The sequence below is a fragment of the Podarcis melisellensis genome (genome assembly GCF_964234715.1).
Source record: "Podarcis melisellensis genome assembly, chromosome: 10".
Taxonomy (NCBI): Eukaryota; Metazoa; Chordata; class Lepidosauria; order Squamata; family Lacertidae; genus Podarcis; species Podarcis melisellensis.
In genome coordinates this window covers 76,364,506-76,390,205 of record NC_138542.1, presented here as the reverse complement: position 1 = coordinate 76,390,205, position 25,700 = coordinate 76,364,506, and the positions used below count along the sequence as shown (strand labels likewise).

At 56.3% G+C, this 25,700-nt stretch overlaps 1 protein-coding gene across 2 annotated transcripts in view; it reads right to left on the bottom strand.

The window, feature by feature from the left end:
- The window catches only part of PPP6R2 (protein phosphatase 6 regulatory subunit 2), a 31,561-nt gene extending 6,127 nt beyond the window's left edge, over positions 1–25,434 (bottom strand). The window contains exons 1-22 of one of the 2 annotated variants that reach the window (XM_081928783.1): positions 24,797–25,434; positions 20,489–20,734; positions 19,333–19,519; positions 19,076–19,213; positions 17,698–17,763; positions 16,650–16,762; positions 15,551–15,664; positions 14,874–15,000; positions 14,021–14,173; positions 13,663–13,875; positions 13,174–13,238; positions 12,309–12,424; positions 10,993–11,078; positions 10,745–10,825; positions 9,294–9,391; positions 8,355–8,412; positions 7,666–7,793; positions 7,073–7,266; positions 5,772–5,934; positions 4,728–4,816; positions 3,649–3,859; positions 1,333–1,356 (exon numbers count right to left, since the gene is read on the bottom strand). In XM_081928783.1, the coding sequence (XP_081784909.1) occupies positions 1,333–1,356; positions 3,649–3,859; positions 4,728–4,816; positions 5,772–5,934; positions 7,073–7,266; positions 7,666–7,793; positions 8,355–8,412; positions 9,294–9,391; positions 10,745–10,825; positions 10,993–11,078; positions 12,309–12,424; positions 13,174–13,238; positions 13,663–13,875; positions 14,021–14,173; positions 14,874–15,000; positions 15,551–15,664; positions 16,650–16,762; positions 17,698–17,763; positions 19,076–19,213; positions 19,333–19,519; positions 20,489–20,715 (2,651 nt within the window). In that variant the 5' untranslated portion in view covers positions 20,716–20,734; positions 24,797–25,434. The remainder of the gene's footprint in view (positions 1–1,332; positions 1,357–3,648; positions 3,860–4,727; positions 4,817–5,771; positions 5,935–7,072; positions 7,267–7,665; positions 7,794–8,354; positions 8,413–9,293; positions 9,392–10,744; positions 10,826–10,992; positions 11,079–12,308; positions 12,425–13,173; positions 13,239–13,662; positions 13,876–14,020; positions 14,174–14,873; positions 15,001–15,550; positions 15,665–16,649; positions 16,763–17,697; positions 17,764–19,075; positions 19,214–19,332; positions 19,520–20,488; positions 20,735–24,796) is intronic. The other variant, XM_081928784.1, reaches the window with a different exon arrangement.
- Between the last annotated feature and the right edge of the window lie 266 nt (positions 25,435–25,700).

Genomic DNA, 25,700 nt, shown 5'->3' with positions numbered 1-25,700 from the left:
TTGGGTGTGGGGGAAAGGAGGAAGCCCCAAGCCATGCGGGGTCCATGAGGAGCAGCCATGGAAAGCAGTGCCCCCCGCCCAGGAGAGCCCTAAACATCCACAGGGACAATGCAGTGCCACTGCTCTCAGGCCAATGAGAAGCTGGGGCTAAATACTTCCTGCAGCAGCCAAGGGGAGGCTGTGAGGGGCCAGCGGCCAGGCCCCCTCCTGCGCTCCTCCCTGCCAGAGGATCCCTGCTGCCCCATCCAAGGGCTCTGGCAAACTTCTGCTCAAAAAGCAGAGGCCTCGAGGGGTGCAAGGGGGGCCCAACACCTTTCTTCCGGAGGGAGAGGGAGGCTCAGAGCAGCCCCTTGGCCAGCGATGGAGCCTCTCAGCCCATTACTGGCCCAATGCCGCTGCCATCTAGACAGAGCAGGGCAGGCCCAGCAGCCCCCGCCTGCCTCCTGATTCAGTTCCTGAGTCTGACAGCCAAGGAAAGCAGCAGCAGCAGATATGGGGGTTCAGGCAGAGATGTATAAAGTGGGCAGGGGGCAGGAGCTGCTCAGAACACGCAGGAAACACAGCCAGGAGTCCAGCAGCCAGGACCTGGACTGACACCAAGAAACCTCAGTCTCCTTCAGGGTCCCCCTTCTGCAGGGCAATTCCTCCAAGGCCGAGGGGGGTGGGTAACGTGCGTCGGCCACAGGAGAGCCGCAAGCTCTTCTCACGCTGAGCCGCTGCCTGCTCCCGGCAGACCGAGAGGTCTGAAGGCTCCTGGGAGAAGCCTTGCTGTGGGGCTCACAGGGCTGGGGGGCGGAGCACAGGATCCTGCCCATCTCACACGCTCCCTGCATCCACCAAGGGAGAAGCTGGCTGAGCCGGAGGCCTGGTCCCCTTCCACTCCAACCCCAGGTACAAAAAGGCTGCTCTTTGGATTTTTGAAAAGTTGGGGTTTTAACTTGGAAAGAAATTTGCCTGCTGCCAGGTTGCCTTGTTCCCCAGGGTGATGTGCTCCCTATGCAAAGAGCACCCCCAACAGGGCAGCTTCCAGCCAGCATTGCAGAGGAGGGGGCACAGGTCCTGCTTGGGGGACCCACACCTTGGAGGCTCCCCCTTCCACCCCCTGCAGCTGGGGTGGGGGTCCCTGGGGCGGCTGGGCAGAGGCCTCTTCTCCCTCTCGGAGGGGCAATTCCTCCTTGCAGAACGAGCCCTGAAGAGGGGGAAGAGGCTGCTAACTCAGGGAGGGAGGGGGGCACCTGTGAGGGGAAAGCCCCCTTGGCTAGCTGGGTGCACAGGAGAAGTGCATTGTCCGGTGGATGTTTGGAACCCTGCCGTGGGGGCCAGGATACATACCCTCCAGCGCCAGGCCTTATTATTCTGAGCAAGACCCACAAGGGAGAGAGAAGGACACAGAGAGAGAGAGAGAGAAAGGGAGAGAAAGATAAAAATGGCTGCAAAACCAGCCCACCCTCCTCGCTTACTCACTGTTGGCCCCACTCATCACCCCTCCCTCCCTCCCCACTAGGGCTCTTAGAATGACTTCTCCAGCCAGTCCCAGACCTCAAAAGCACCCCCTGAAGCGGAAGCGGAGGGGCTGACACAGCCCCAACCAGGAAAGCCACTGGCAGGAGTCCACTAGGCTGCTGGTGAGGGAACGGGACCCACTCTGGCAACCGGACTTCCGACCACACCCTCTGCCAAGGCTGGAAGGTCAGAGCAAGCCCCAGAACAGGCGCAGGGAGTCCAGTGGGGAGGTCCTACTGCATGAATGGACCCCGCCCCCAAAACCCCACCTGGGTGAAGCCTGCTGGAAGGGATCAGGGAAGCAACTGGGAGAATCTCCTGCAGACACAGAAATTTACTGACTGGCTGCAGGACCCTTCCACCTCCAATCCCACAGCAAAAGTCTCGCTCCCAGACCCCCTTCAGGGTCCCCATAACAGCAGGTGTCCAGGTGGGGAGGGGCCACCTGAAATGAATCAAGCACCCCCCCCCCCGCATTTCACACGCCAGCTCAACACAACAAGGAGCTCTTGTGAAGGAGGGGCTGGTTCCACCTTTGGCCTGGCAGCACATGGTGAGACCTCTTCCCCATCTCCACTGAGAGGGCACTCTCTGAGCCTGCATCCCCACTTGCCAGGGGTCAGCTGAGGGGGCAGCGCTGGTGCCAACCACCTGGAAAAGGGCTCAGGCAACACCTAGCGCACCGTGCCAAGCCCCCTGCTGGCCTTGTGGCCCCCACGGAGGGTCCTGTGCCCCGACCCCAGCCCCACTGCTCACGGCCTGAATCGCCTGCCCCAGTTCCTGGCAGGGAGCAGCAAAGCTAGACCTCAAGAGTTGGGCGCTACTCCTCTGCTCATCTACAGCCCCCCTTTGCGAGAGAAGTAGGAATTTCAGCATCAGAAGGAATGGAAACGTTGACAGCAAATTTAGCAGGTAAGAGACAGGTGTCGTGCCCCCTCAGAAGCCTCCCTCCACCTGCCCTCTTGCTCCTCACAGGCCACAATGGAGAATAAATGAGACCCAATGAAGCTCACTGGCACCCAGGAAAGACACCCAGAGAAGCCTGCAGCAAAAACCAGCGCGTCAACGACGACCTCCAGCCTTTCCTGGGCATTTGCACCCCAAACCTGCCCCTGCCCCACCTCTCAAGCCCTGGGGCTGACCTTGCTTGCAGACAACCTTCCCCCCAGATACATCCTCACCAGCAACAGCCAAGCCACAACTGCAGGGGCCAGATCCGGCAACAAACCAAGACGCCAACTCTGCCCCTCATCCACCCTGGGTTGGGGCTAGGCAAGACTACCACACAAGAGCTGACAACGCTGGCCTCTGGTTCATTTGCCCACAGGGCATGTTCTGTCCCCTGACAGCAGCGCCCTTCCTTCCACGCAGAAGCAGCAGGCAGAGGCTGCCAGTTTAGCTTTCAGCACGGAGCGTCCCTGGGATGATCCTGTTTCCATAATTCCTGAAAACGATCATTTTTCTTAAGCTGTAAGCAGCCTCTACTTTGTCCTTTTTGCTGCCATGTGTTCCCATTTTCTTTCTGTATAAATAGTGTGGAAGGCGGCAACGACAAAGTGGACTTTTCTCCACAAAATCTCAGGCCACGAGAACTCGGCGTTATTATCAGACAAGCCTCCGTTAGTGATTTCTCTCCCCTGGCCAAGCAGCTTCCCCTCACGGCAGGAACGGCCCACCTGGGACGCCTCCAAGGAGCTTCTGGGTAACTGAGCGAGAGTCAGAGGAAGCCCTAGAAGCCTTTCGTCACGGGAAAGGGAGCTATTCGGGGGGGGGGCAGCTCTTGCAGGGGAGGCTTTTCTGCGCCTCCTCTCTGGACCAGCACAGCATCAACTGCTCTGAGGCTCCTGCAGCCCAGAGAGCTGCTTGGTGGCACGGGCTGCGCACTGCCTTTGGGGAGAAAGGGCGGAAGTGACGCACCACAGCCTCTCCAGGCCCTCCCGCACCACAAGCCCTTTCCAGCCCCTGCTGGCCGCCCACCTGGGGGTCTCTGCACAGCAGCACCAGCAGGGCCCACCCAAGCTGCCGGAGGTGGGCGCTCCCTGACGGCCCCCCGCCTGCCCAAGACCTGCAACCACAGGGCCGGCTGGCCTTCACACACACACACACACACACCCCGCTGGCCTTTGCTCCGCTTCCCCCTCACACCTGGAAAAGAGCGCCTTCTCGTTCTTGGCATCCATGGTCAGCTTGATGGTCTCCTGGCCTGAGCCCGTGCTGATGGTTTCCGTGACAACACCCGCCGCCTTCTCCTCCTCTTCCTCGCTGTCTGAGCCGCCGGAGGAGCTGCTGTCTGAGGCCACCAGAGGCGCTTTCCGTGCCACGCAGACATTCCACACGCAAGGAGAGGCAGCGCTGACTGGAGGGGGAGAGAGTGTGTGAGGCCCACCCGGCAGGGCTCTCCTGGGACGCCAGAGCAGCAGCCGCATGGCAGCAGGACCTCTGAGGCACAGACTCTGCCGGAAGGGGAACGCCTGGACTCTGAGCGGCAGAAGCCCAGGCTCTGCCAGGATGAGGCCCGCCCTCTGACTTGCTGGGAAGCCTTCAAATTTCTGCAGATGACTGAAGGACCAGCAGCACTGCAGCAATGCCATCTCCATGGAGAGCACTCTGGCCCCTGCTCTGTGGAGGAAGCTGCACCTCACAGGGGCAGGGCTGGGGCTGGCTATCTGCCCCCAAAGCAACCCAAGGAACTGTTGGCTTGGCTCAAGTCTGATCTCTCCTTCCTTCGTTATTCTTTCAACCCTGTGAGAAACTTCTGCTCCCAAAGCCCCTCTAAGCCTTCTGCCATCAGGCCTGGGAGCTGCTGCTTTCTGCTGCCTCCCAGGACACCCCAATCTTAAAAGACGGGGGTGATGTCCTGAGGGACCAGCTGGCTGGACTGGGTGAAGTGCCCCTCTTGATATGGGGAGGAAGGATAGAGGCTGGCCGGAGAAACGGCCAGGCCCCCTCCCCTGGTCACTCACCCACAGGGAAAAGGGCTGGGAGCTGCCCTCACAGCCTCAAACGCCCCCCCCCCTCACAGGAGATGAGCCCCACCAGTTGCCCACCCCCTCCCAGTTCCAGGCAATGCCCTAACACTGCCTCCTTCTTCTCCCCCCAAGAAACAGGGAGCAAGCAGAAGGCTTCCAGGAGTGTGGGTGAGTGTGAGGGAGGAGAAAAGGGGCTAACTGCCCACCACTGTCCCCCTTCCACGTGGTGGTGGGGGGGGGGGAGGAAGCACTCACAGTTCTTGTCCTGGCTTTGCTTGGCCTTCCCTTCCAAATCACTGCTCTCTGTGTCCACGGGGGAACTGCACCTGGGGCCGGCCTCCGAGCTGGAAGGGAAAACGTGCTGAAGGGGGGTGTTTCTTGCACTGGAACTGGGGCTGCAGTGCGAGAGGATCTTGCCAAGGGGTCAACAAACTAGGGCCCTCAGACCAGATCAGGCCCACCTGGGTCCTAAATCCGGCCCGCACAGCGAAGCCAAAACCTGCCACGGAGCTGAGACTCCTGGAGATGGCGACGGAAGAGGCCAAGTGGCGGCGGCTCTCCCACTCAAATGCCGCGCCTGGTTTGCCTCAGTGGCATTTGATTGGCAGAGGTGTCCCCATGCACAGCGTTTGATTGGCAGAGCCACTGCTCGGCCTCTTCCTCCCATCGCCGCCCTGGCGCTCCTGTGGGACGGAGAGCAGAGCGGATGAGCTTGCTCTGCCTGCCCACAAGAAGCAGAAGCAGCCCCTGGGAAGGTAAGCGCAGCGGCTGGAGCTGGGGAGGAGGACTACTTGCCCCTTGCCTCTTCTTCCAGCCCTCCCCCCCGTGCCACTTCTCCAGCCCGCCACAAGGTCTGAGGAACAGTGGACTGGCCCGCTGCTGGAAAATTTTGCCGACCCTTGATCTTGCCTAAAGCCCAAGGGGGGGGGCACCAGCAGGGAGAGAGGGCGGGTCAGGGCCTCTGGTCGGCCTTAGTAGCTTCCAAGAAGGAAGGAAGGAAGGAAGGAAGGAAGGAAGGAAGGAAGGAAGGAAGGAAGGAAGGAAGGGGGCAAGCGTCTGGCTGCGGAGAGAGGGCAGGTCAGGGCCTCTGGCTGGCCCTGGCAGCTTCCAAGAAGGAAGGAAGGAAGGAAGGAAGGAAGGAAGGAAGGAAGGAAGGAAGGAAGGAAGGAAGGAAGGGGGCAAGCGTCTGGCTGCGGACAGAGGCCAAGCACTGGAGGAGACAGACCTTTGACCTGATCAGGCAGGTTTCCCATTCCGCATGCTCATCTGTGTCCCGGAGGACGGCTGCGGCTCACTCACCAGCAAAAGGGCTGGAAGTCTGTGAACTTGGCCCAGCCTCTCTCTTCCGGGGTCTTTGTGTCTGGGGTGGCAGAGTCCCACACGCTGGATCCGACATCCATGGCCACACACGCTGGCGGGGCCTTGGCGTTCACTGGCTCAAAGGCAGCCGTCCACCCAGATCCTGCAGAGATGCAATCGGTCAGCAGTTCCTCTGCGTCCAGCCTTCACCAGGTGTCTACAGGCCGGTAACTGCCCAGAGGAGCCTGGCTCAGCCGCCAGAGAGGGGAGATCACAACCACATGGGGGGATCAGCCAGCAGGGACTAAGCAGCTGCATTCAGACAAGGAGCAGCCACGGCCATTGCCATGGGACGGGGGAGAAGGCCAGGGCTCATATTATCCAATTTACAAGGGCAACCTCCCGCTGAATGGCTATCACACATCCTACGAGGCCAGGCTGTTCTCAGGGTGGTCTTGGAAGCTGCAGCTTGGGTACTCAGGGGGGCTTCGGACGCCCGCAAACCCTGTGGCCAGGGAAGATGCCCTCTCTGCCCAGCCAACCTCAAAGCGCCCATCTTGGTGTGCAAAGCCCTGAACTGCCCAGGAGCAGGTTAGCCAGGGGAGGCTGGGGGTGGGACCCTCTTGACTGCTGGAGAGCTCCCTCTAGTGGGGAGGGGGAAAGGGCCTTCTCTGGCACTCACCACGTGGGATGCTCTCTCGGCGGAGATCAGGTGGGCACCCACCGTGGGGTGCTTCTGTCCCCAACTGAAGACCACCCTGCTCAGTTGGGTGCCCTCTGACCCTTGTTTTTACTAGGCTTTAGTGAGGATTTCTGCCTTTTTATTCCTGACTGTCAAATGAAGTAACTGCTACCGTTTACTACAGTGTGAGGCACGTGGCAATTCTTTTGGAGAAGAAAAAGCAGCACAGAAACCTTTCATTCATGAAAATGAGGGAAGCCCACCTGCTCAAAGCCGCTGGTCACAGGAGCAGCTCTTGGCCAAGCCCAGGTGGCCCCACAGCCCAGCAGAGAGCCACTCATGGGCAGCTGCTTTTGTCCTGCGGAGCCAGGCACTCCTGCACCCCCCACTGGGCGACCAAGGGGGAGGGGCTGCCCTGCCTCGGTCTGGAGTGATGCCCCTCCCACAGCTCCCTTCTTTTCCAGCAGGCTTTCCTGGTCACCCCCGAGCACCCTGGGGTGCGTCATTCCAAAAGGGATGGTGCTGCGGTCAGGCAGCCCTTCCAAATCCACCAGAAAGACCTGCTGTGCAGAGGTCCCATGTTGGCAGCCCCCCCCCCGCTCCTTCAGAGACCTCTTACCTTCAGGAGGGGGTTCTGCTTCCCCTCTGCCCTCTGGGAGGCTGCCGTTGCCCTCGGCGTGTGGAGGGGACGGCTGTGGTACAGCGGCCTGTGGCACAGCGGACTCCTCCTCCCCAGAGTCTGGGCTGCCATCATGGCCTCCGTTCTCCAGGTCGCTTTTGGAGGATCCCTCTGACGCGCCGGAAATGCCAAACCTGAAGGCAGGAACGGAAGGCAAGGCAGCCATGAGGCCCTTGCAAGTTCTGGGATCAGCCCCCTACTCCGACACTCTGGGGGGGGCACTTCTAGGTCCTCTAAACTGATCCCCCCCACCCAACCAGGCCACCCAGGTGAGCCACGGACTTCCTGTTTCAGAAGGAATAATCCTGTGAGCTCCTCAGTTGAGAAAGTTGGTGCAAATTTTCACCTGTTTTTAGACTATTCGCTGGAGGTGTTTAGGCAGAGGTTGGATCTGTCATGGATGCTTTAGTAGTTGAGACTCCTGCATTACGGGGGGTTGGACTAGATGACCCCTGGGACCCCTTCCAACCCTACAACCCCATGATCCTCTTGCCCCTTGGACAGACCTAAGGAGAGGCGGAAAGCCCCCTTACCGCGTCCTGGACTTGACTTGGGCGGTGTAGCTGATTTCCTTCTCCTCCCAGATGTCTTCCTCTTCCTCGTTGTCATCAAACTGCTGGATTCGTTCGCTGCAGCAGGCTTCAAACAGGGACGCGTTGGGCTGCAGTAAAGGGGGAGACGGCAGGTCAGGATTCGGGGGGCTTCCAGAGAAGCTGCCTCTGCCGGCGCCTGCCCAGTTCTGGGCCTGCGCCTCTCACTCCAAGCGCCCAGGAAGGCGCCAAACAGAGATGGCGACCAGGGGCCCCAGAGCGGCTGCCCCAAGTCTCTGGTGCGGAAGCATGTGAACTGAGCAAAGGGAGGGCATCGTGGGATGCTGTGCATCCTCTCCCCACTCTGTGCCAAGACGGCCTCCTGCCCTCACAGAGGTGGCACCAGGGAACAGCATCCTCCCCAGGGAACATTCCCTCTGTGCTGCACAAGCAGACTCCTCGTGAGGTAGCAAGGAGAGGGAAAGCTGTGTGTTATGCCCACATGCTGGTGGCACTGCAGCCCCAACCGCCCGGCAACGTGGCCCAGAGGCTTCACTGGAGGTGCTGAACAGCGCTGGGGGCAGGGCAGATGGCAAGAGAGCAGCTGCGAAGTGGAGCAAGGAGCCCCACAAAGTGGCTCCCTCAACCGACACAGATGGAGATACCCCAACACACCCAGCCCAGCTGCTTACACTGTCATCGTCGGCATCAATGTGGAAGTTGATCTCCGCAATCCTGTCAAAAGGTGCGCTGGAAAAGAGGGAGAAAGAAGCCCATTGGGAGGGGGCCAGAGCAGCTCCCACCTCAGGGACCCCAAGCAAGGAAGCTGCTTTTCAGAGGGGATGGGCTGGCCAACCGACCGACCGGACCAGGCTCTTGTGAGGATGGAGGGCAGAGGGAGGCCCCACAGAGCCTGTCCTGAGCTCCTTGGGGAAAAGGCCGGGCATCGAGGACGTCTTTTTATCGGCTCATAGGGGACCAGCATGGATAGCTGGCCCTGGCAAACACTTGGTGTTCCCTACCCCTATGGGTGTAATTCATGGGCTGCCATTTAATTTCATCCTGGTTTTAATTTTAAGCTGTATTTTAATCAATTGTTTGATTTTGTTTTTAGTGTATCATATATTTGGTGTTAGCCACCCTGAGCCCGGTCGTGGCAGGGGAGGGCGGGGTATAAATGAAATTTATTATTATTATCATCATTATCCAGCAAACCTGTCCGTGCGCTTGCAGAGAAGGGGGGCTGCCGGGGTCTCCGCCCAAAGCTGCTCCCCTCACCCAGGTCTTCATTCACAAAGAAGCTTCCCAAAGGGGAAGGGGGGCTCTTCAGCTCTGACTGGTCCCTGCAGCCGCCTGCCCCTCCACTTTCCTGCAGGCAGCCTCCCCTCATTGCACAGCATCCTTTCCTGGGGGCCAAAAGGGGATCCACAAACAGCAGAACGAAGGGCTGAGTGAATGATTCAAGTGCTCCCTCACAGGGTTCCTTGTGACCTCCAGGAGAAAGCCTTGCCCTGCCCTGCCCCAAAGGGGAGCTCCTCCCTCAGGCCCCTCTGCTTCCTGGCTCCATTTCCCAGACGGGGAGACTGACCTGCTCGTGGGGTGAAGACCAAGGGGGCAGAGGGGGCACTCACTTGATGTTGTCATCCTGGTCAGAAAACTCTTCATCGTTGAAGCCAAACTGATCCACAAAGTTAGCCGTCATCTGCTGGATCTGGTACTCCGAGAAGGCCTGGCAGGGGAGAGGTGGGGAGAACAGCTATTGCACCATCTACACAGCACTGGCGCTGAGCCCCCTGCCGCCCCAGTCAGCGCTTGGCAGCCACTTTGTGACCAGCGCTGGCCAGGCCTCAAAGAGGGCCACTGAACAGAAGGAGGGGGCTCAAGCTCAGTGCCTGCCCCCCGCCCCCGCCTCGCTGGAGCCAAGATGCTCACAGACCACCTCTCCTGAGTGGCTTCTAACCAGGACACAGAGAGAGGAGCTACACTGAGGGTGTGGAACTCCCTGCCACAGGAGGCGTGCCTTGTCCTCCTCCACCCCACCTTGCAAGCGATTGTTACTTCAGCGAGCATTGGGGGCTAGCAAGTGGCTGGTGCTCTAGTGCTCCTCAGAAACCTTGTCTGTGCTGCTTCTGCCTCTTTGAACAGCTGGATTGGAGCAAGTTGGGATGATTTTTATGCTGTAAAGCAGAGTGGAAGTTGGAAGTGCAAGGACGGTCCCAATCCCAGCCACTGCAACTGCTGCAGAGAAACACCTGGGCTGAGGAAGACCAAGTGCTTCCTTCCAGGTGGGAAAAGCCACACTTTGGGCCACAGTTTACGTAGGGCCTTCTCGGTAGTGGCGCCCGCCCTGTGGAACACCCTCCCGTCAGATGTCAGAGAGAGAGAATTAGACTTCCTTCTTCCAGACATCTGAAGGCCCAAGCCCTGTATTGGGATGCTCTGGGTGTGTGGCATTTTGTTGCTGTTAATAATTACGTTACTGTATTATTCTTATTCAAGCTGCTCTTCAGGAAACACAGCCAAACAACCAAGATAAACTCATAATAAATCCAAACACAGCGGAGCCATAAAATAAAATGCCAAAGAAAAATGCTAACAGCAACACATTCTCAAGACAAAGCCAGAGCCAGCTACAAGACTTCAACCCAGCACCAAAAAGGAAACTATGATGGCGGCGGCAGGCACTCCCCCTCTCAGGGCTGTTGTGGGGCTTAATTGAGGAGACGGGGTGGGCTGGGGGCAGAGAGCCCCATACGCCACCCTGTGCTCCTTGGGTGCGGATGCAACAAATACAGAGCAATGATATGAACCACCCCAGGCCCCCCCGGGTGTAAGCAGGGCGAGAACATGTCCAGAGCAAGACCCTCCACCATTGCCTGCCTGCTGGAGGACACCTGCTTGCTGCAAAGCCCAAGCAATTCTCTTGGGCAGCCCTCAGAGACAGCTCTGCCCAATGGTCGCAGAGGGTCTTCTAGTCCAACCCCCTGCAATGCAGCCACCCCCTTGGCCAGGCGGCAGCAGGCTCTCCAACGGACAGCTCTGGAACAGCAACAGCCAGAGGACATCCTGGAAGGAATCCTACCTGCTGGAGAGAGAGCTCGTTGGGGAAGGCTCCCTCCGCGTCCTCGTCCTCGCTGGAGGAGTGCAGGTGGTGCGTGCTCACCTGCAAAGGAGAGGACCAAGGTGAGCATCTCGGCCGGCAGGGCAGGGGCACAACCAGCTTCCTCTGCTGGGGAGCCCCGCACATGGCGGCTCAGTGTGTCCTCAGAACCCTCCCAAAACAGAGGCTCCAGAGGGAGGGGAGGGCAAGCAGCCCCTGGGCAATCTCACCAAGTCGACCGTATTCCTCCGGTTGGCCTCCATCAAGGTTTCCTCCACAAAGCTCTCCCACCGTCCTCTGCAATCCTCAGGCAGCCCTGCAAAGGAAAAGGAGAGGCAGGCCTGGGTTAGGGATCCGACTGTGGAGGAAACCCCGGTGCTGCTCCTTCCTGGGGGTGGGGCGTCCCTGGCCAACAAGGGGCTGGAATCTCAGCCTGGCCACTATCAGAGACCCTCCCTCATTATCTAGCCCTCCAGATGGGGCTGGGGCCCCAGGACAAGACGACAGAACTGCTCGGCCTCGTGTTAAAGTCACGGGGATGGCGGAGTCAGGAAGCAAATACACATCGCCCCCCCCATCAGAGCCAGGAGAAAGGGATCCCAAAGTGCTTCCCCATGCCTCCTTCCCCCCCCCCCAGACACTGCCCCATTGCTGCCTCTCTGCCCCCTCATTCCTCCTCACCCCGCTTGCTATACATGGCAAGGGCTCCTCTGCCCTCTGGGCAAAGGAGGAGCCACCGGCCTTCCTCTAAACCCCAGAGGCTGCCCTCTGCCAAGAGGGACGGATGGGGTCCCTTCTGCCCGCCACAACCAGCTCCTCAGACCGTCACCCCATGAAGCTCTTTAGCTAAGAGAACCTGGAACCTTTTCCCACAATCTTCCCTCCTCCACCTCTGAAGGGTTTGCAGAGCAGCTCACAAGAAAAACCCTCCCAGTAGGAGCCCCAGGTGACGAAAGGGCAGGTAAGGAAAAAGCGGAACAAAACCTAGGAGAAAAGGGGGGCCAGGAAGCCCCTGTCGGAAAGGGGCTGTGGAGGGGAAGAGGGAGGGCTCTCCTTCAGAGGCTTGTTGGGGAATCCATGAGCTGCAGCTCTTGCATTGCAGGGCGTTGGACTAGATGACCCTTGGGCCCCTTCAGGACTCGCAGCTTTGGGCAGGAGCCAACCGCCCTGATCAGGCTGGCCCTCAGCCAGAAAGGGGTTGAAAACACTGCTCCAAATTGGGTGTGGGGCTGTCTGAAACCCAGCAGGCCAAAGGCGTCTGTGGGTGCAGGCACAGCCCACGGCCTCATCATCCAAGACGGGGGCCCCGGATAAGGCCTTGCAGCCGCCCAGAAGGGAGGAAGCAGCCGGGCTCCCTCTGTTCCGGAGGTGGCAGCTCTGGGGCCAGGAAGCCGCTGGGGCCTCTCCAGACACCCCCAGGCGCCCTGACTGCACCCCTGATCCTAGAGGGAGGGAGGGAGCCACCCTCCCCAGACCCCCCACTCAGAGGAGCAGTCCGACTGCTCTGCGAAGAGAAGGGGCTCAAGACGCCAGAGGCTCCTTCTACCTCGGACAAAGTCGCTGATCTGGGTCTGGACGGGGCCCTTCTCCGTATTCTGCACTACTGCGTTGGCAATCCGCGTCAGGTGGCCCATGTTGCCTCGCCTCATTCCGCCTTCTGCCCTGGAAAAATAAACCGTGAGGAGCGGCTCCACATTGGGAAGATCTCTCCTCAGCTGCTGCCTGAGCCACTTGTGCTGCTAGTACTTATCACATTTCTACACCCCTCATCGTCTACTGATTCCTGTGTTGTAAAAGGCAAAGGTACAGGGAGCTGTGGGTGGTGCTGTGGTTGAAACCACTGAGCCTCTTGGGCTTGCCAATCGGAAGGTCGGCGGTTCCTGTATTGCAGGGCAGGGGGTTGGACTAGATGTCCCTTAGGGTTCCCTTCCAACTCTAAGAGCAGGCCTAGGCAAACTCGGCCCTCCAGATGTTTTGGGACTACAACTCCCATCATCCCTGACCACTGGTCCTGTTAGATAGGAATGATGGGAGGGCCAAGTTTGCCTAGGTCTGCTCTTAGAGTCTACGATACCCTGGACAGCCACTCTTAAGCCAGGGCAGAATCAACACTGACACATTAGTTAGGAACTGAGGGGTGTCAGGAAGGCCTCGCTAACCTCGTAGAGGTGAGGCACCAACCCAAGGGACCCTCACCAGGTGGAGATCAGCTCTTGACCAAAGGCCGTTTGCATGTCACAGCCTCCTTCTTGTGGCTGAGGAGGCTGTGGCCGGCTGCTGCGGACACTTCTGGGCCTGTCCTGCACTGCAGGGCAGCTGCCCCACCTCCTGCCCTGCCAGTGCCACGGGGCAAGGGCTCTTTGGGTGAACATGCAGAGCCAAGACCCCAGCAGGAGGGGAAGGAGCCTTACTGCATTTTGTCGTTAGTCTCCCAGGCATCCAGTATCCTTTGGACCAGGCAGCACTTTTGGAACAGCTGGAGGAAAAAAGGGGGGGGAGACAGGCAGATCAGGGCTATCCCTAAGAGCAGAGGCAGCACTAGGGCCAGCCCCCCACCCTGAGCCCCATCACAGCAGCCAGGGGCTTCTCCATCCCCAAGACCCCAGAAGCTCAATTTCTCCAAGGGCTCAACACCACTCTCGCCCAGGGCCTCTCACTCCACTGAACCCACCCAGCAACACAGACCTTCCGCCTGGCCAGGAGGTGCCAGGAGAAAGCCAAGAGAGGTGCCACCAATGGGCTCATCTGCTCTGGCCGCCCCCTTTGGCAAGACGGGGGTTCTGACCCAGGGCCTTGAACCACTCGCCCTGGATGCAGGCAGACAAGCTCAGAGGGCAGCAGACGCTATGCGGATGGGGCTTGGGGAAGCCTGTCCTGGCTGGGCTTATGAGCCTCCTTACATGGGTCACCATGATGTTCTCGGGACGGCAGCTGCTGCTGTTCTCCGGGGCTTCCGAGTTCCCCGAGGCTGCGCTCCCATCCGCTCCCTCCTTCTCTTCCGCCTCGCTTGGGGCCAGTTTGCCTTCATTCACAGAATGCGCCAGGATTGCTGCGATGCACAATTCCACTTGGAAATGCAAAAAATTATTCCACGTGTACTTAAAAAACAGGTCCTGGAACAAAATCAAAGAGGCCGGTGAGCAAAGCTCTTCCAAGGCGGAAGTGCATTTCCTCCACCCCCACCGAACAGCCCCGAAGGCCAAGCTGAAGCCTCTGCCGCCAAGCGACCTTTCCCGGCCATCCCCAAGTGCTCCTCACCAGCAGCAGCTCCATGGTGTTGAGCCGGCACAGCTCCTGGTTGATGCTGGGCGTATTGGTGTGCAGAAGGGCAGCGACCAAGCGGGCAGCATGGAGGCGAGCGTTGCCCAGCGGCTCTTCCAAGACGCCGATGGTCGTCAGAATGGATGCTGCCTGCCGCCAGCAGAGAGACAAAATGGGCTTCTCAGGCCAGACCAACATGACGTCTCCCCAGAGAGCCTCAGCTCCTCCTGTCCCCTGCCCCGCACCCCACAGCAAGGGGGCTGGCGGTCAGAACAGCAGAGCACAAAGCTGCAGGAATCCTTAACAGGGTGCTTTGGATGGAGGCAGAAGCCACTCTCTCTTCTCTGGGAGGACGAAGCAGCCGCCTGCCTGCACAGAACCTGCACTCAGCCCTTCACCCAAGAAATGCGTAACAGGGATGGCAGTGGTTTTTATAGGACTGATTTGAGCTGCTGCAGAAGTATGCAAGCTTTCAGGTTTCCACCTGAAGAAGAGTCCCATGCACCTCAAAGATTCTGTCCTCTTCTAATCCCATAACAGAAACCATTTCTTTTTGTGTCTTTTACTCTACAGTGTCTCCTTGGCAGACTTAAAAATTCCACAAACCGAGCTGGGCAAAAATAGATTCCCAATCCCCCAACGCTTCCTGGATTTCCCAAGTCTATCCCAGTTCTGGGCAAAATAAGATTCCCAATCCCCCAACGCTTCCTGGATTTCCCCTCTGATTACCGAAGTACTAACTGGATCTGACAGATCCCACCATCACCGATACACTGTATATTCAGACGCACAGCCTCCTGGGGAGATTGAAGAAGGGTTTGAGGAGAGGGGGGGGGCAGAATCTCCCTACCTTGGGCGGGTGCAGCAGCAGCTGGTGGAAGTCCTTCAGCCGCGGCTCAATGCCACCCAGGATGCTGCTATTGACAGTGCAAGACCTTTCGAATCCCTGAGAGAAAGAGTCCACCAGCCCCTCCACACTGCAGGGGAAGAGAAGCAAACCAGGCTCAAGACTCAGACCACGTAAAGCCCTGTGAGTTGGAGAGCTCTACACAAGCAGGCCTGCTCCTCCGGCGCCAAGGGAAGCAGACCCTCCACTGTCAGCACATCTCACAAGATGTGAAGTCTTGCACAGACCTCCCATGACCTTCCCACAGGCCTCACACAACCTTCCCAGGGGGTGATAAGCCAGGCGGAGGGCTTAAGAACCCTTTCAGCAGCAGGAAAACCAAAGGCAGAAATAGCTTCCTCCATCCTGCTTCCCAGGCTCTGGGCAGGTCATGCGAGATCTTGGACGGCTCCTTCCAACTATTCCCTCCCCACAAGCTCTCTGCTTATTTACTTATTTTCCTGCCACCCTCACAAAGCTGAAATTATCTAAGTAAATCAGTAATAAGTTGGGGTCTCCTGTACTTCGCTTATTTATTTTGAGCAAGCATTCGTCAACCGCCTGGCCAGGCGCCCAAGAGTCTAAGTTCTCCCCTGAAGTCTCTGCTACGATGCATCTGGTCGGCCCCCAAACCAGCTTACCTGGTGCGCCTCGGCTCCAGTAACGTCAACAGAGCCTGAGTCCCATTCACAAGGCAGCTCTCTGTCTGCTCACCATCAAACATGTTCTTCAGAAGCTGCTCCACACATTCCTGCCTGGAAACACCAAGGAAAAGTTAGAGGCCATTTTTAAGGGGGTCCCGAATCCACAAGTCAGAATGCAGCAACGTTTTCCCCAAACAAGCGTCTATGCCTTGGTCCCCTCCCCACCCCTGGCTTCCAACCTGGCACGGCCTGCCCAGAGAATGGGGAGGGGGGCTGCCTGGCTGGGCACTGCTCCCCCTCCTCTCCCCCCCCTCCCTGGCTGCAGCTGGGTCATCAGCCTTCTTAAGCAGAGGACGCTGATATTCAGCAACCCCCCTGCGAGGTGGGCCAGGCTGAGAAAGGAGGACAAGCCCAAGGCTGACCCCGTGAGGCTCCTGGCTGAGTGGGGGTTTGACCCTCGGCCTCCTAAGTCCAACGCTCCAGCCACGACATCACACTAACTTTGAAATCTCCGAAGGGCAATATGGAAATATTGTGAGAGGCAGAACTGAGACTTGGAGTTGCTTTGACGTTCAGACCGTGGGAAGTCGCATAATTAGAATTAAATTCAGAAGATAATTGGATTATTATTTTTTAGTTTTTTAATTGGATTATGATTTGATATGTTAATTGGATGTTTTTTATTGGAAAATTAATAAACGTTCAAAAAAAAAAAATCTCCGAAGGGCTGTCACATGGAGGCTGGCCATCTGCCATGACTGCTTAGCTGAGATTCCTGCATTGTGGGAGGTTGGACGAGATGCCCCTCGGGGTCCCTCCCAACCCTAAAGTTCTCTGATTCTAACACAACATCCCCACAGGAAGCTGGGAGACCCAAATCAGGTCCAGTCCCCTGGAAGCTGTGCTCCTCATGAGCCAGATGGGCGGGGTATAAATAATATATATTTTTTTAAAAAGTCAAGGAGACGCCTGCCTGCTCTGTCCAGCTGAGGAAAACCTCGACACCCTTTTAAGAACATCCACAAGAAAGCGGCCGAGAGCAGCCCCTGGTGCTCCCAGCCCCCCCCCCCCGGCTTCTGTCTTCTGCTGTACTTACGACTCCAGAGCTGCCAGGAGTGGGTCGGGCTCAGCCACCTCTTGGAACTGGCTGCTCTGGTCCCTGCTGAGCCTTATGATGTCGCACAAGGTCTGGGAAGCGTTGGACTGCCTCTGCAAACAGGAGACGAGTCAGTGGTGGCAAAAGGGCTCTCCTCTCAGCCTTCAGAGAAAAGGGGGCCGGGCAGCTGACAGCAACGCAGAACCCCAAACCCCTGGGAATGGAGGGAGGTGGCCAGTGGCCCCCTCTTGACTTCTGGGCCAAAGCTGTAAAGATGATGCAGCACAGCAGGAAATGACTCTAAAGGTGAGGAGTTCCAGACTGAGGTCCTGCTTGAAAAGAACTCCTGCCTGCCTTCTGTGCCCAGGAGTGGGTCTGCCCTAACACATAAACACACTCCCTCAACCTCCCAGCTTAAAAGCTCCACTAAGGGAAATTTTTAATGTGTGATGGTTTATCATGTTTTCATATTCTGTTGAGACCCATCCAGAGTGGCTGGGGAGGCCCAGCCAGATGGGCAGGGTATAAGTAATAAATTATTATTATAAGGACAGGCACATGACCCCAGATTGGGCTGCCTCAAAATCAGAGGATTCCCATAGGGCGGCTCAACACTGGGTGGACCACAAGAGATGCTAATGGGTGTGTGAAATTTTGAAACTTAGCACCCACAGGGGGAAGCAGACCAGACGGCACAGAGGGGGGAGGGTGCGGGGGGAAATCAGGGCTCTGCTTGGCCCCTCATCCTCCCAGCACTGAAGAGCAGCAATGGCAGTGCTGATTGGCCCCGCCTGGGACCCAGGAGGCAGCCGCTCTCGTCCTTTCAGGCCCTTTTTTCCTTTCCACAATTAAGTGTCGACACCACAGCTGCCCATTCTACACTGGCACTGCCCAGAGCTTCCTGCCCACCCTCTCCCACTGCTCACTGGCAAAATGTCTCGGTAGGTTCTCCCTGCAAAAGAGCTTAAGCAGAACAAAGGAAGGGTTTCTGCTAAGATGCTCTCGGAGACAGAGCTGGAGAGCCCTGCGGACAGGAGGCTGCACTCACATCCTCATCCTGGTCGGGACGGATCAGCTCCACGAGCCGCTGGATGATCTGTGCTTCATTCAGCCACTGCAGGGAAGGAGAGAAGAGGAAGCAGCGCCAGTGAGAAAGTCGCCCTTGCATGGCCCACCGCCAGGCCCAGGAGGCTGGGGGAGTTCCCCTCATGGCCCTGCCAGTCTGGAGCTGGCTCCTCTCTGCCCTCCAGATGAAGCTCCACTTTCCGCCACTGAAAATAGCAGGTTCAGGCCTCTGGCCAGGCCAGTCCCTTCAGAAGCCATGGGGGGGGGGGGGCAGTGGAATACAGTTGTATGTCGAAAGTCGAATGGGATCCGTTCTGGAAGTCTGTTCGACTTCCAAAAAATTCGGGAACCAGGATGCAGCTTCTGATTGGCTGCAGGAAGCTCCTGCAGCCAAATGGAAGCCATGGAAGCCACAACGGACGTTCAGGTTCCAAAGGATGTTCACAAAGAGGCTCACTTCCAAGTTTGTGGCATTCGGGAGCCAAAACTTTCGACACGCAAGGCGTTCGACTTCCGAGGTATGACTGTATAAGGCCCTAGAGGAGGAGGAGGAGGAGTTTGGATTTGATATCCTGCCTTTCACTCCCCTTCAGGAGTCTCAAAGCGGCTAACATTCTCCTTTCCCTTTCTCCCCCAACAAACACTCTGTGAGGTGAGTAGGGCTGAGAGACTTCAGAGAGAAGTGTGACTGGCCCAAGGTCACCCAGCAGCTGCAGGTGGAGGAGCGGAGATGCGAACCCGGTTCCCCAGATTACAAGACTACCGCTCTTAACCACTACACCACACTGGCTCACAGAGGAGCCAACTGACGTGTTTCCTCAGAGGTCACGGCCTCCATTTCTTAAAGAGACCAAACCTGGAAACAGCAAATGCAGAAGAAAAGCCCTTCCACAGCAGAGAGCTGGCAGGCAGCCTCACTTCAAGGCCTTTTTATGAAGAGAGGCCTGGGCAACCATTTGAATTTCCTGACCAGCCCTTCACTTGACTCCTTTTGATCTGTATTTATGGTCGTTCATAATTTGTCTATCCTGGTGAACATTGCTAAGATGGTATGAACTGGCAGCACCTAAACGCTTCCATAAATAAAGAGTGCAGGTCACATGGCCGTTCTGCTTCCAGGCCAGCCTGGCCTTGGCAAAGGGACGCGGACGGAGCCTCCGGCAACCGAAGGAGCCAGCGGAGAAGAGCCTTGCGGAGCTGCTCTTCTCAGCTCCCTACGCGGTCAAGGCCAAGCCTGACAGCAGAGAGAAAGCAAAGGAGCCCAGGAACACTGGAGCCTGGATTCCTGCCCTGGATGACCCTCGGGGGTCCCTCCCCACTCTGCACTTCTAGAACCCTCTGAGCCCAAGAGCAGCCCTCACGTTTAGCACTTCCTGCCTCAGCGGAGCCGGCTCCACGCAGCTGATGAGTCGCAAGAGGAGGTCCATCATGGCAGACGTATCGATATGCTTCAGTACCAAGTCGAGGAATTTGGCTTTCTTCCGCAAAAATGAAATTACCTAAAGAAAAAATAGACTGATTAGAGAGCTAGCTAGCTAGCTAGCTAGAGACAGCCTTGTGAATTAACCCTCAGCTGCCGCCCAAAAAACAGTCAAGGGGGAAGGGGACATCGCCTGACCTGCTCCGTCTTCCTGGCGATGAGGTTGCCGATGGTCTTGCTGAAGAAACTGGCCAGCAAAGGGTTCAAGGGTGGCTCATGGTCCAGGAAGTCGTAGAGGATGTTCAGCAAGGCCTCGTCCCCTCCGAGTCTGTCGTTGATCTGCGGCACATCAGACGTCAGCAGTTCGCAGGCTGTGTTGGGGTACCTGCAGGGACAGAGCCAAAGCCAAGAGCTTGGGAAGCTGCTGCCGCTGGTGCCAAGAGCCCAAAGGCTGCCACGCAGAGACCCACCAGGGATGCCAGCAGCAGGCTTCAGACACACCCAAACCACCTCTGCCCTGAAATGTGAAAGGCAGCCATCTCAAACTAGGGGCAGCCAGACATGCAGCCCCTATAGAGCTTCGACCAGAGCAGAAGGTCTGACATGGGCCTCCAGGACGGACCTGTTTGCTGTGGCAAAAGAGCTCACAGGAAAAAGACTCTCCTTTGCCTGACGGGAGTTGATGGAGGAAGCAGTTTGTCTGCCAGCATAAATCCCGGTTCACAAAATGGAACTTGCCTCTTGGAAGTTCTCGTGATGGGTGATGTGAATGACAATTCCTCTGGGATAAGCAGGGCTATGCTTGGGGTGGCCAGACTGCCAGGGCAACATCCCTGCCTCAGATCCCTCAGAGCTCCCCTCATCAGCCTCCATGGCTCCAAAGCCTCTCCGCCATGGCGCCTTCCAATGAGAGCAGCTGGCGCTGGTTGGAAGAATCAGGATCCCAGCTTCCCTGGCAGAGCGGAACATCCTTCTGGCTCAGGGACTCTGCTACCTGCAGGCTCTGAGCCCCTTTGCTGTCTGCACGGGGCCTCTTCAGAGACAGCCCCAACATCGCCGGATGCCCCCACCCTCTGGATACACACACAGACCTGTCTCTTCATGTGCTGCTGGCTTGTTTTGTTGCCTCCATTATTTTTATGTGCATGCCGTTTTGTGAAAACAACTGGCTTTCGGATTTTATTATTGTTTTGTTTCATTGTAAACTACCTGGGAAGGGACTACTGAAAAGCGCTCTATAAAGCTTGCACGCAAGGCAACGAAAGGCTCCCCCCGCTCTGTCGCAGGGCCCTATCAGGAAGGCCACGCCCCCCTTCGCTGCCAGCTGGCAGGACTTCCAGGGCCGGGTACCTACTTGAAGCGGACCTTCTCGTCCATGTCCAGTGGGGGCTCATGGGTGATGAGGCTGACCAGCTCCTCCATGCAGTGCTGCTGACACAGGAAGTCCACCAGCTTGTGGTTCTGCGCTTTGCACTCCTGGAGGATGTCATCTTCGTCCATCAGCTCAAGCAGAGTCACATCCTCCTTGTCCAGCAGCTTGTCAACATGCGACGTGGTGTTCAGGTCAAATTTCCAGAACATGGTGAGAGTGAGCACCGACCTGCAGGGAGCCGGAGAGAGCAGCAGCAGCAGCAGCACTGTCAGCATAAGGCTATGCCAGAAGAGTTCCCCGTGTCCCCTTTTCCCCACAAGGCTCTGTGAACGCCTGGGTCAGGGCCCGAGAATCTCACAGGAACAGATGCACTCTGGGGAAACTGGGGAACAGACGAGCCCATCCCTTGGAGAAACTCCATCTTCTGCTAACTGGGCAGGAGTCCAGGCTATGGGGAAATGGGTTATAAACAGCCTCTTCCTACGGAGCTCTCTTGTTGATTTTATTTATTTATTAAAAATACAGTGGTACTTTGGTTCTCAAACTTAATCCGTTCCGAAAGTCTGTTCCAAAACCAAAGCTTTCCAAAAGCAAGGCGCGCTTTCCCATAGAAAGTAATGCAAAATAGATTAATCCATTCCAGACTCTTAAAAACAACTCCTAATACTGCAATTTAACATGAATTTTGCTATCTAATGAGATGACTGGTCCATAAAATGAAAGCAATAAATGATGTACTGAAGTCACAGAATCAATCAATCAATCAGTAGCTGAACTGGGTTCCACACATTCACAAAAACAAAACAAAAAAAAGCTGCAAAAACAGAAAGGCAAAATAAATAGACAGACTTCAGTGTAACACTCAAAACGGAAGAGCGGCAATCAAATCGGAAGTGTAATCTGTGGCCTTTGGGGGGGTATTTTTTGTGTTCCTATGGTATGTATTTTTGTGTTTTGGATCTCTCCGTGCAGCCTGAGCCCACCATTTGGGAGCCCCTGAAGGCAGCAGCCCTCATCTTCATGAATCTAAGTCCCTTCTCCATCTCCTCCTCTTCTTGGTTAAGGGAAAAGTCTTCTAAATTTGATTAAGGGAGCATCACTGAAATATAGAGATAGGATAAATAAAGAGAATGCTGCTCCCAGGCCATTCACATATTGCAACAGTAAGATTTGATACAAAAGTGAATAATGGAGTTCAAGAGCTGGATGATTATGGAGGAGGCAATATGTTTAAGGACTAAACGAGGGAAGATCAGTGTTTAACTTCTGCTCAATGTCAGGAGAAAATGGGAGAGTTTAAGACACTCTCTTTTGAATTATTTTCGAATTAGACTCTCTCTCTTTCTCTTCACGAGGAAAGCAACCACCATACCTGAAGGAGTGTCTCCACCCGCATCATTCAGCCTGGACACTAAGGCTGGGCAATGTTGGGTTTTCAACACTGTGGTGTATCCCAGCCAAACATTGCAGTTTGACGATATACCACGATGTTGAAAAAAGCTGCACTGGCCAAAGCCAGCGAGATGCCAGGAGAAACTGCTGCAGCTCTCATGGTGGAAGCTGAGGTGCTTTCACCCCAGCACCTTGCAGGCAGTGGCCAATACAGCTGGCCCCAGCCGGCTGCTCCCCGGGGGGGAGGAAAGGCTCCTGCCCCCAGTGGAGCCAGCCCCAATTCTCCTTCCACTCACGCTGGAGCAGCAAGGGCTCCTTGGCCAAGCTCGTTCTGCCTTCGCTGGCGTGGGAGGGGGAGCACTCTAACAGAGCCCCCATCCTGCCCCTGGGTCATGGGCTCCATAAAACTGCTTGGCTGAGGCGAGGGCAGCAGCGCACTCCTCAGCCAAGCAGTTTGAAGAAGCAGAGGAAAGAACAAGCTGTATTGGAACTTCACTAATTCAGCTTTATTCTCTCTCTGCCAGGGCAGAGAGCGGTGGCGGTTTCACCAGCAGTATATCCCCCTCCGCCGAGAGCTTTCTGGCCATCCTGCAGCCCTACAGCACCCCCCCCCCTGCAAAACACGCAGGGGCAGCAGCCTCAGCCCCACTGCTCTTTGCAATGGGGCTGTGAAAGAAATGTCAGCAAGCAAGCAAGCAAGGGCTGCAAAGGAGCTCTGCTTTCAACCTCCCCTTCCTCTGCTACTGGACTATGGAGCACAAGGCCCACCCTGACCTAACTGGGTCTTACCCAAGAGCAGGTCCCCCACCCCTGCAATGCTGGAAAAGGGGGGCAGCATCCTGCCTGCACCCCCACCCTCCCAAGTCAGACAAATGTGCCTGCCAGGTTTGGCCTGCACTTGCCCTGCCCACATCCCCCAAAGCCTTTCCTCTTGGCTTCTAGCTCATGCTCAACCAGCCGCCAGCAACAGCCTGGGGCTCCCTTTGAGGCTGTGCAAGGATCACATTTCCTGGGGCCGCCTGGCTTTGTCCCTGTTTAGCTACATCCAATTGGAAGACAGTCTGAGTTCTCCCAGACATCTGCCTTCCCATGCACATGCAAATCCTTTGCTCCATCACCTCCCATGTCACAAAAAGCCTCTTGGCGCAACACTGAGTGCTGTGCGCATGTATAGGTAAGAACCTGAGAAGAGCCCTGTGGCTGGATCAAGCCCAGAGGGGCCCATCTAGTCCAGCATCCTGTGCTCACCGGGTTCAAGCAGATGCCTGCATGAACCATCCCGACAAACAAGGGGGAAAGCCGCAAGGAAGCTGCTTCGTCCCAACGACTGTGACGCTTCTGAGTTCCCACCAGGGACTCCAGCCAGGACCCCCCAGACAACCATGATGGGCACAGGGAGGGCACCCCTGCCCAGTGTAGCCTCACCATTCCCTGCCCTGCAATGCTCTGAGGAAGCTGCCTTACACGGAGCTAGGCCACAGGGGTCCATCGCCCGCACTGACTGGCAGTGTCAGGGATGTTGGCAGTGACTGATTTTGGGCACTGAGCCTTCTGCCAAAACACTGGCAGGTTTGCAACTCCACATAAAGAAAGGTAAAAGCTGTCTGGAGCTGTGGCAGCTTCCTTTGAGAAACTCAGATGCGAATAGACAGAAGTGAATGTAAAGCACCAGGAGAACGGCGCTCAGGGAGACAGACAAGCCATCAAAGCAGCTTTTAACTTAGGCTCAAGACTTTAATTCTTCCCGAATGTTACATCAAACAATCACAATTTTCTCCAGGCAGTTTCCATCCATACCTCCAGCACCGAGCTTCCTCTCAGTGCCAGGGCTACACGTGGATGCCAATGAACATTCCCTTTTTTGTGCCCGAGGCCTGCTGCTTAGCTGAAGAAGCAGCAGTGGCTCCCTGGTCAGACAGCTTTGACTTCTGTGCTGCTTCTCCTGCAGGCTCTGAGGCTGAGGACTGAGGAAGGCTAGTTGCTGTTTTATGGGATCTTTTATATCTGAAGAGAGCTGCAACTCTTTCAGGACAAAACAGACTGAATCATAGAATTATAGAGTTGGAAAGGACCCCAAGGGCCACCTAGTCCAACCTCCTACAATGCAGGAATCTCAGCTGAAGCCCCCATAACAGGTGGCCGTCCAGCCTCTGCTTAAAAACCTCCAAGGAAGGAGAGTCCACCACCTTCCAAAGGAGTCTATTCCACTGCCAAACAGTTCTGTCAGAAAGTTCTTCCTGATGTTTAGTTGGAATCGCCTTTCATGTAACTTGAATCCATCAGAGCAGGAGAAAACAAGCTTGCTCCATCTTCCACGTGACAGCCCTTTAGATGTCTGAATATGGCTATCGTCTTCCCTCTCAGCTTTCCAGGATAAACATACCCAAACAGAACAGGGTTGTCTGATTTCTACACAGGCACACTAATAAGATCCTATTTGGATCTGACCATATATTGAGCTAGACTTTTCAGAAGGGAAAAGCAACTTGCCAGCAGCCTACCAGAGTTGGCAGAATTAGGGAGTTTTGTTTCTGAGAGTGCTAGTGGCTCCAGGCAGAAGTGCAGCTGACCAGAAGATCTGACAAGGCCTTGAAACTGTGACTGTCACAGCTGCTTGCCAAAACCCCTCTCTGCAGAAAGAAGCCATGTTCAAAAGCACACACCCCTTCCTCCTCAAGTCCTGTTTGGGAGCTTTCCTGGGAACCTTCCTAGTCAATGCCAGAAGCAGACCAAGAGGGACTTCTGGCCTCATCCCAAAGGCACTTCTCATGCACCCCACGCCAGGCTCCTCCTTCACACACTTCTGAGGGTCCTCTGTACCAAATATGGACATCCCCGCCTGCTCCTTGGCAGTGCCCACAAGCCAAACGATAAAGAAAAGCCAGCAACAGCTCCTACCTCTTGTGCAAATCTTGTTTCAAAAGCGAGACCTTCGCCACAGACAGAGATACATCTGGCTTCTTGGTTCAACAGAGGTCTCCACTTCGAGAACACCTTCCATTGATCTCAGTTTAACTTTAGTTGCTCTTTTTTGCCTGAGGAACAAAAGAAGGAAATGAAAACATCATTAATACTGAAAAGCACAAAGCAGAAGGCATCTAGGTGTAAGAAACCGCACCAGATATCGAGAGGGCCGGGGTGGGTGGCTAAATGGACAAGAGTGCCCTTTCCCACATGCCCAGCCTGATCCTGCACTGTACGTTTTTACTCAGAGCTAAGTCTCAGCAAAGGATTGAGGGAGCCTTTCCTTACAGCCCCCTTCAGTTTGCAGACTCAGCTGTGAAAAGAGAAGAACACACATTTGTTTTCCTGACGCCGCTCAAAAGAAAGATCTAGGTTGTCAAGGAAACCCAAAGGCCACTTCCCCTCGTTCCAAAAATCCTCACACCACCAGAATACAAGCACAGTGCATTCAGCAAGGGCTGCTGCTCCATGAAAGAGGGAAAAGGGAATCCAGGAAATGTCCCCAAAATCCCTCTTTGGCATTACTGCGTGAGGCCAAGCCTGGCTGCAACCGAATCCATCTCTCCCTTCCGCTATTTCGGAGCAGACCTCGACAGGGTTTTCCTTTGAGCAGTCCAGAGAGCTGGGGAAGGGAAACCTGGAATTAAGGCCCTGCTTCTTCAATGAGGGAAAGAGCAGCAAACACAGTGTAACAGATGCAATAAGAAATGCCCCCAAAGGCCAGATTCTGAGTCTGAGTGATACACCAGTCCACCAGGGACGGGAGCCCCGGCAAAAAGGTGGGAACAGGAAGCCTTCCCCAGGCCTGGAAGGACTCTGAACCTGAACCGACGAATGC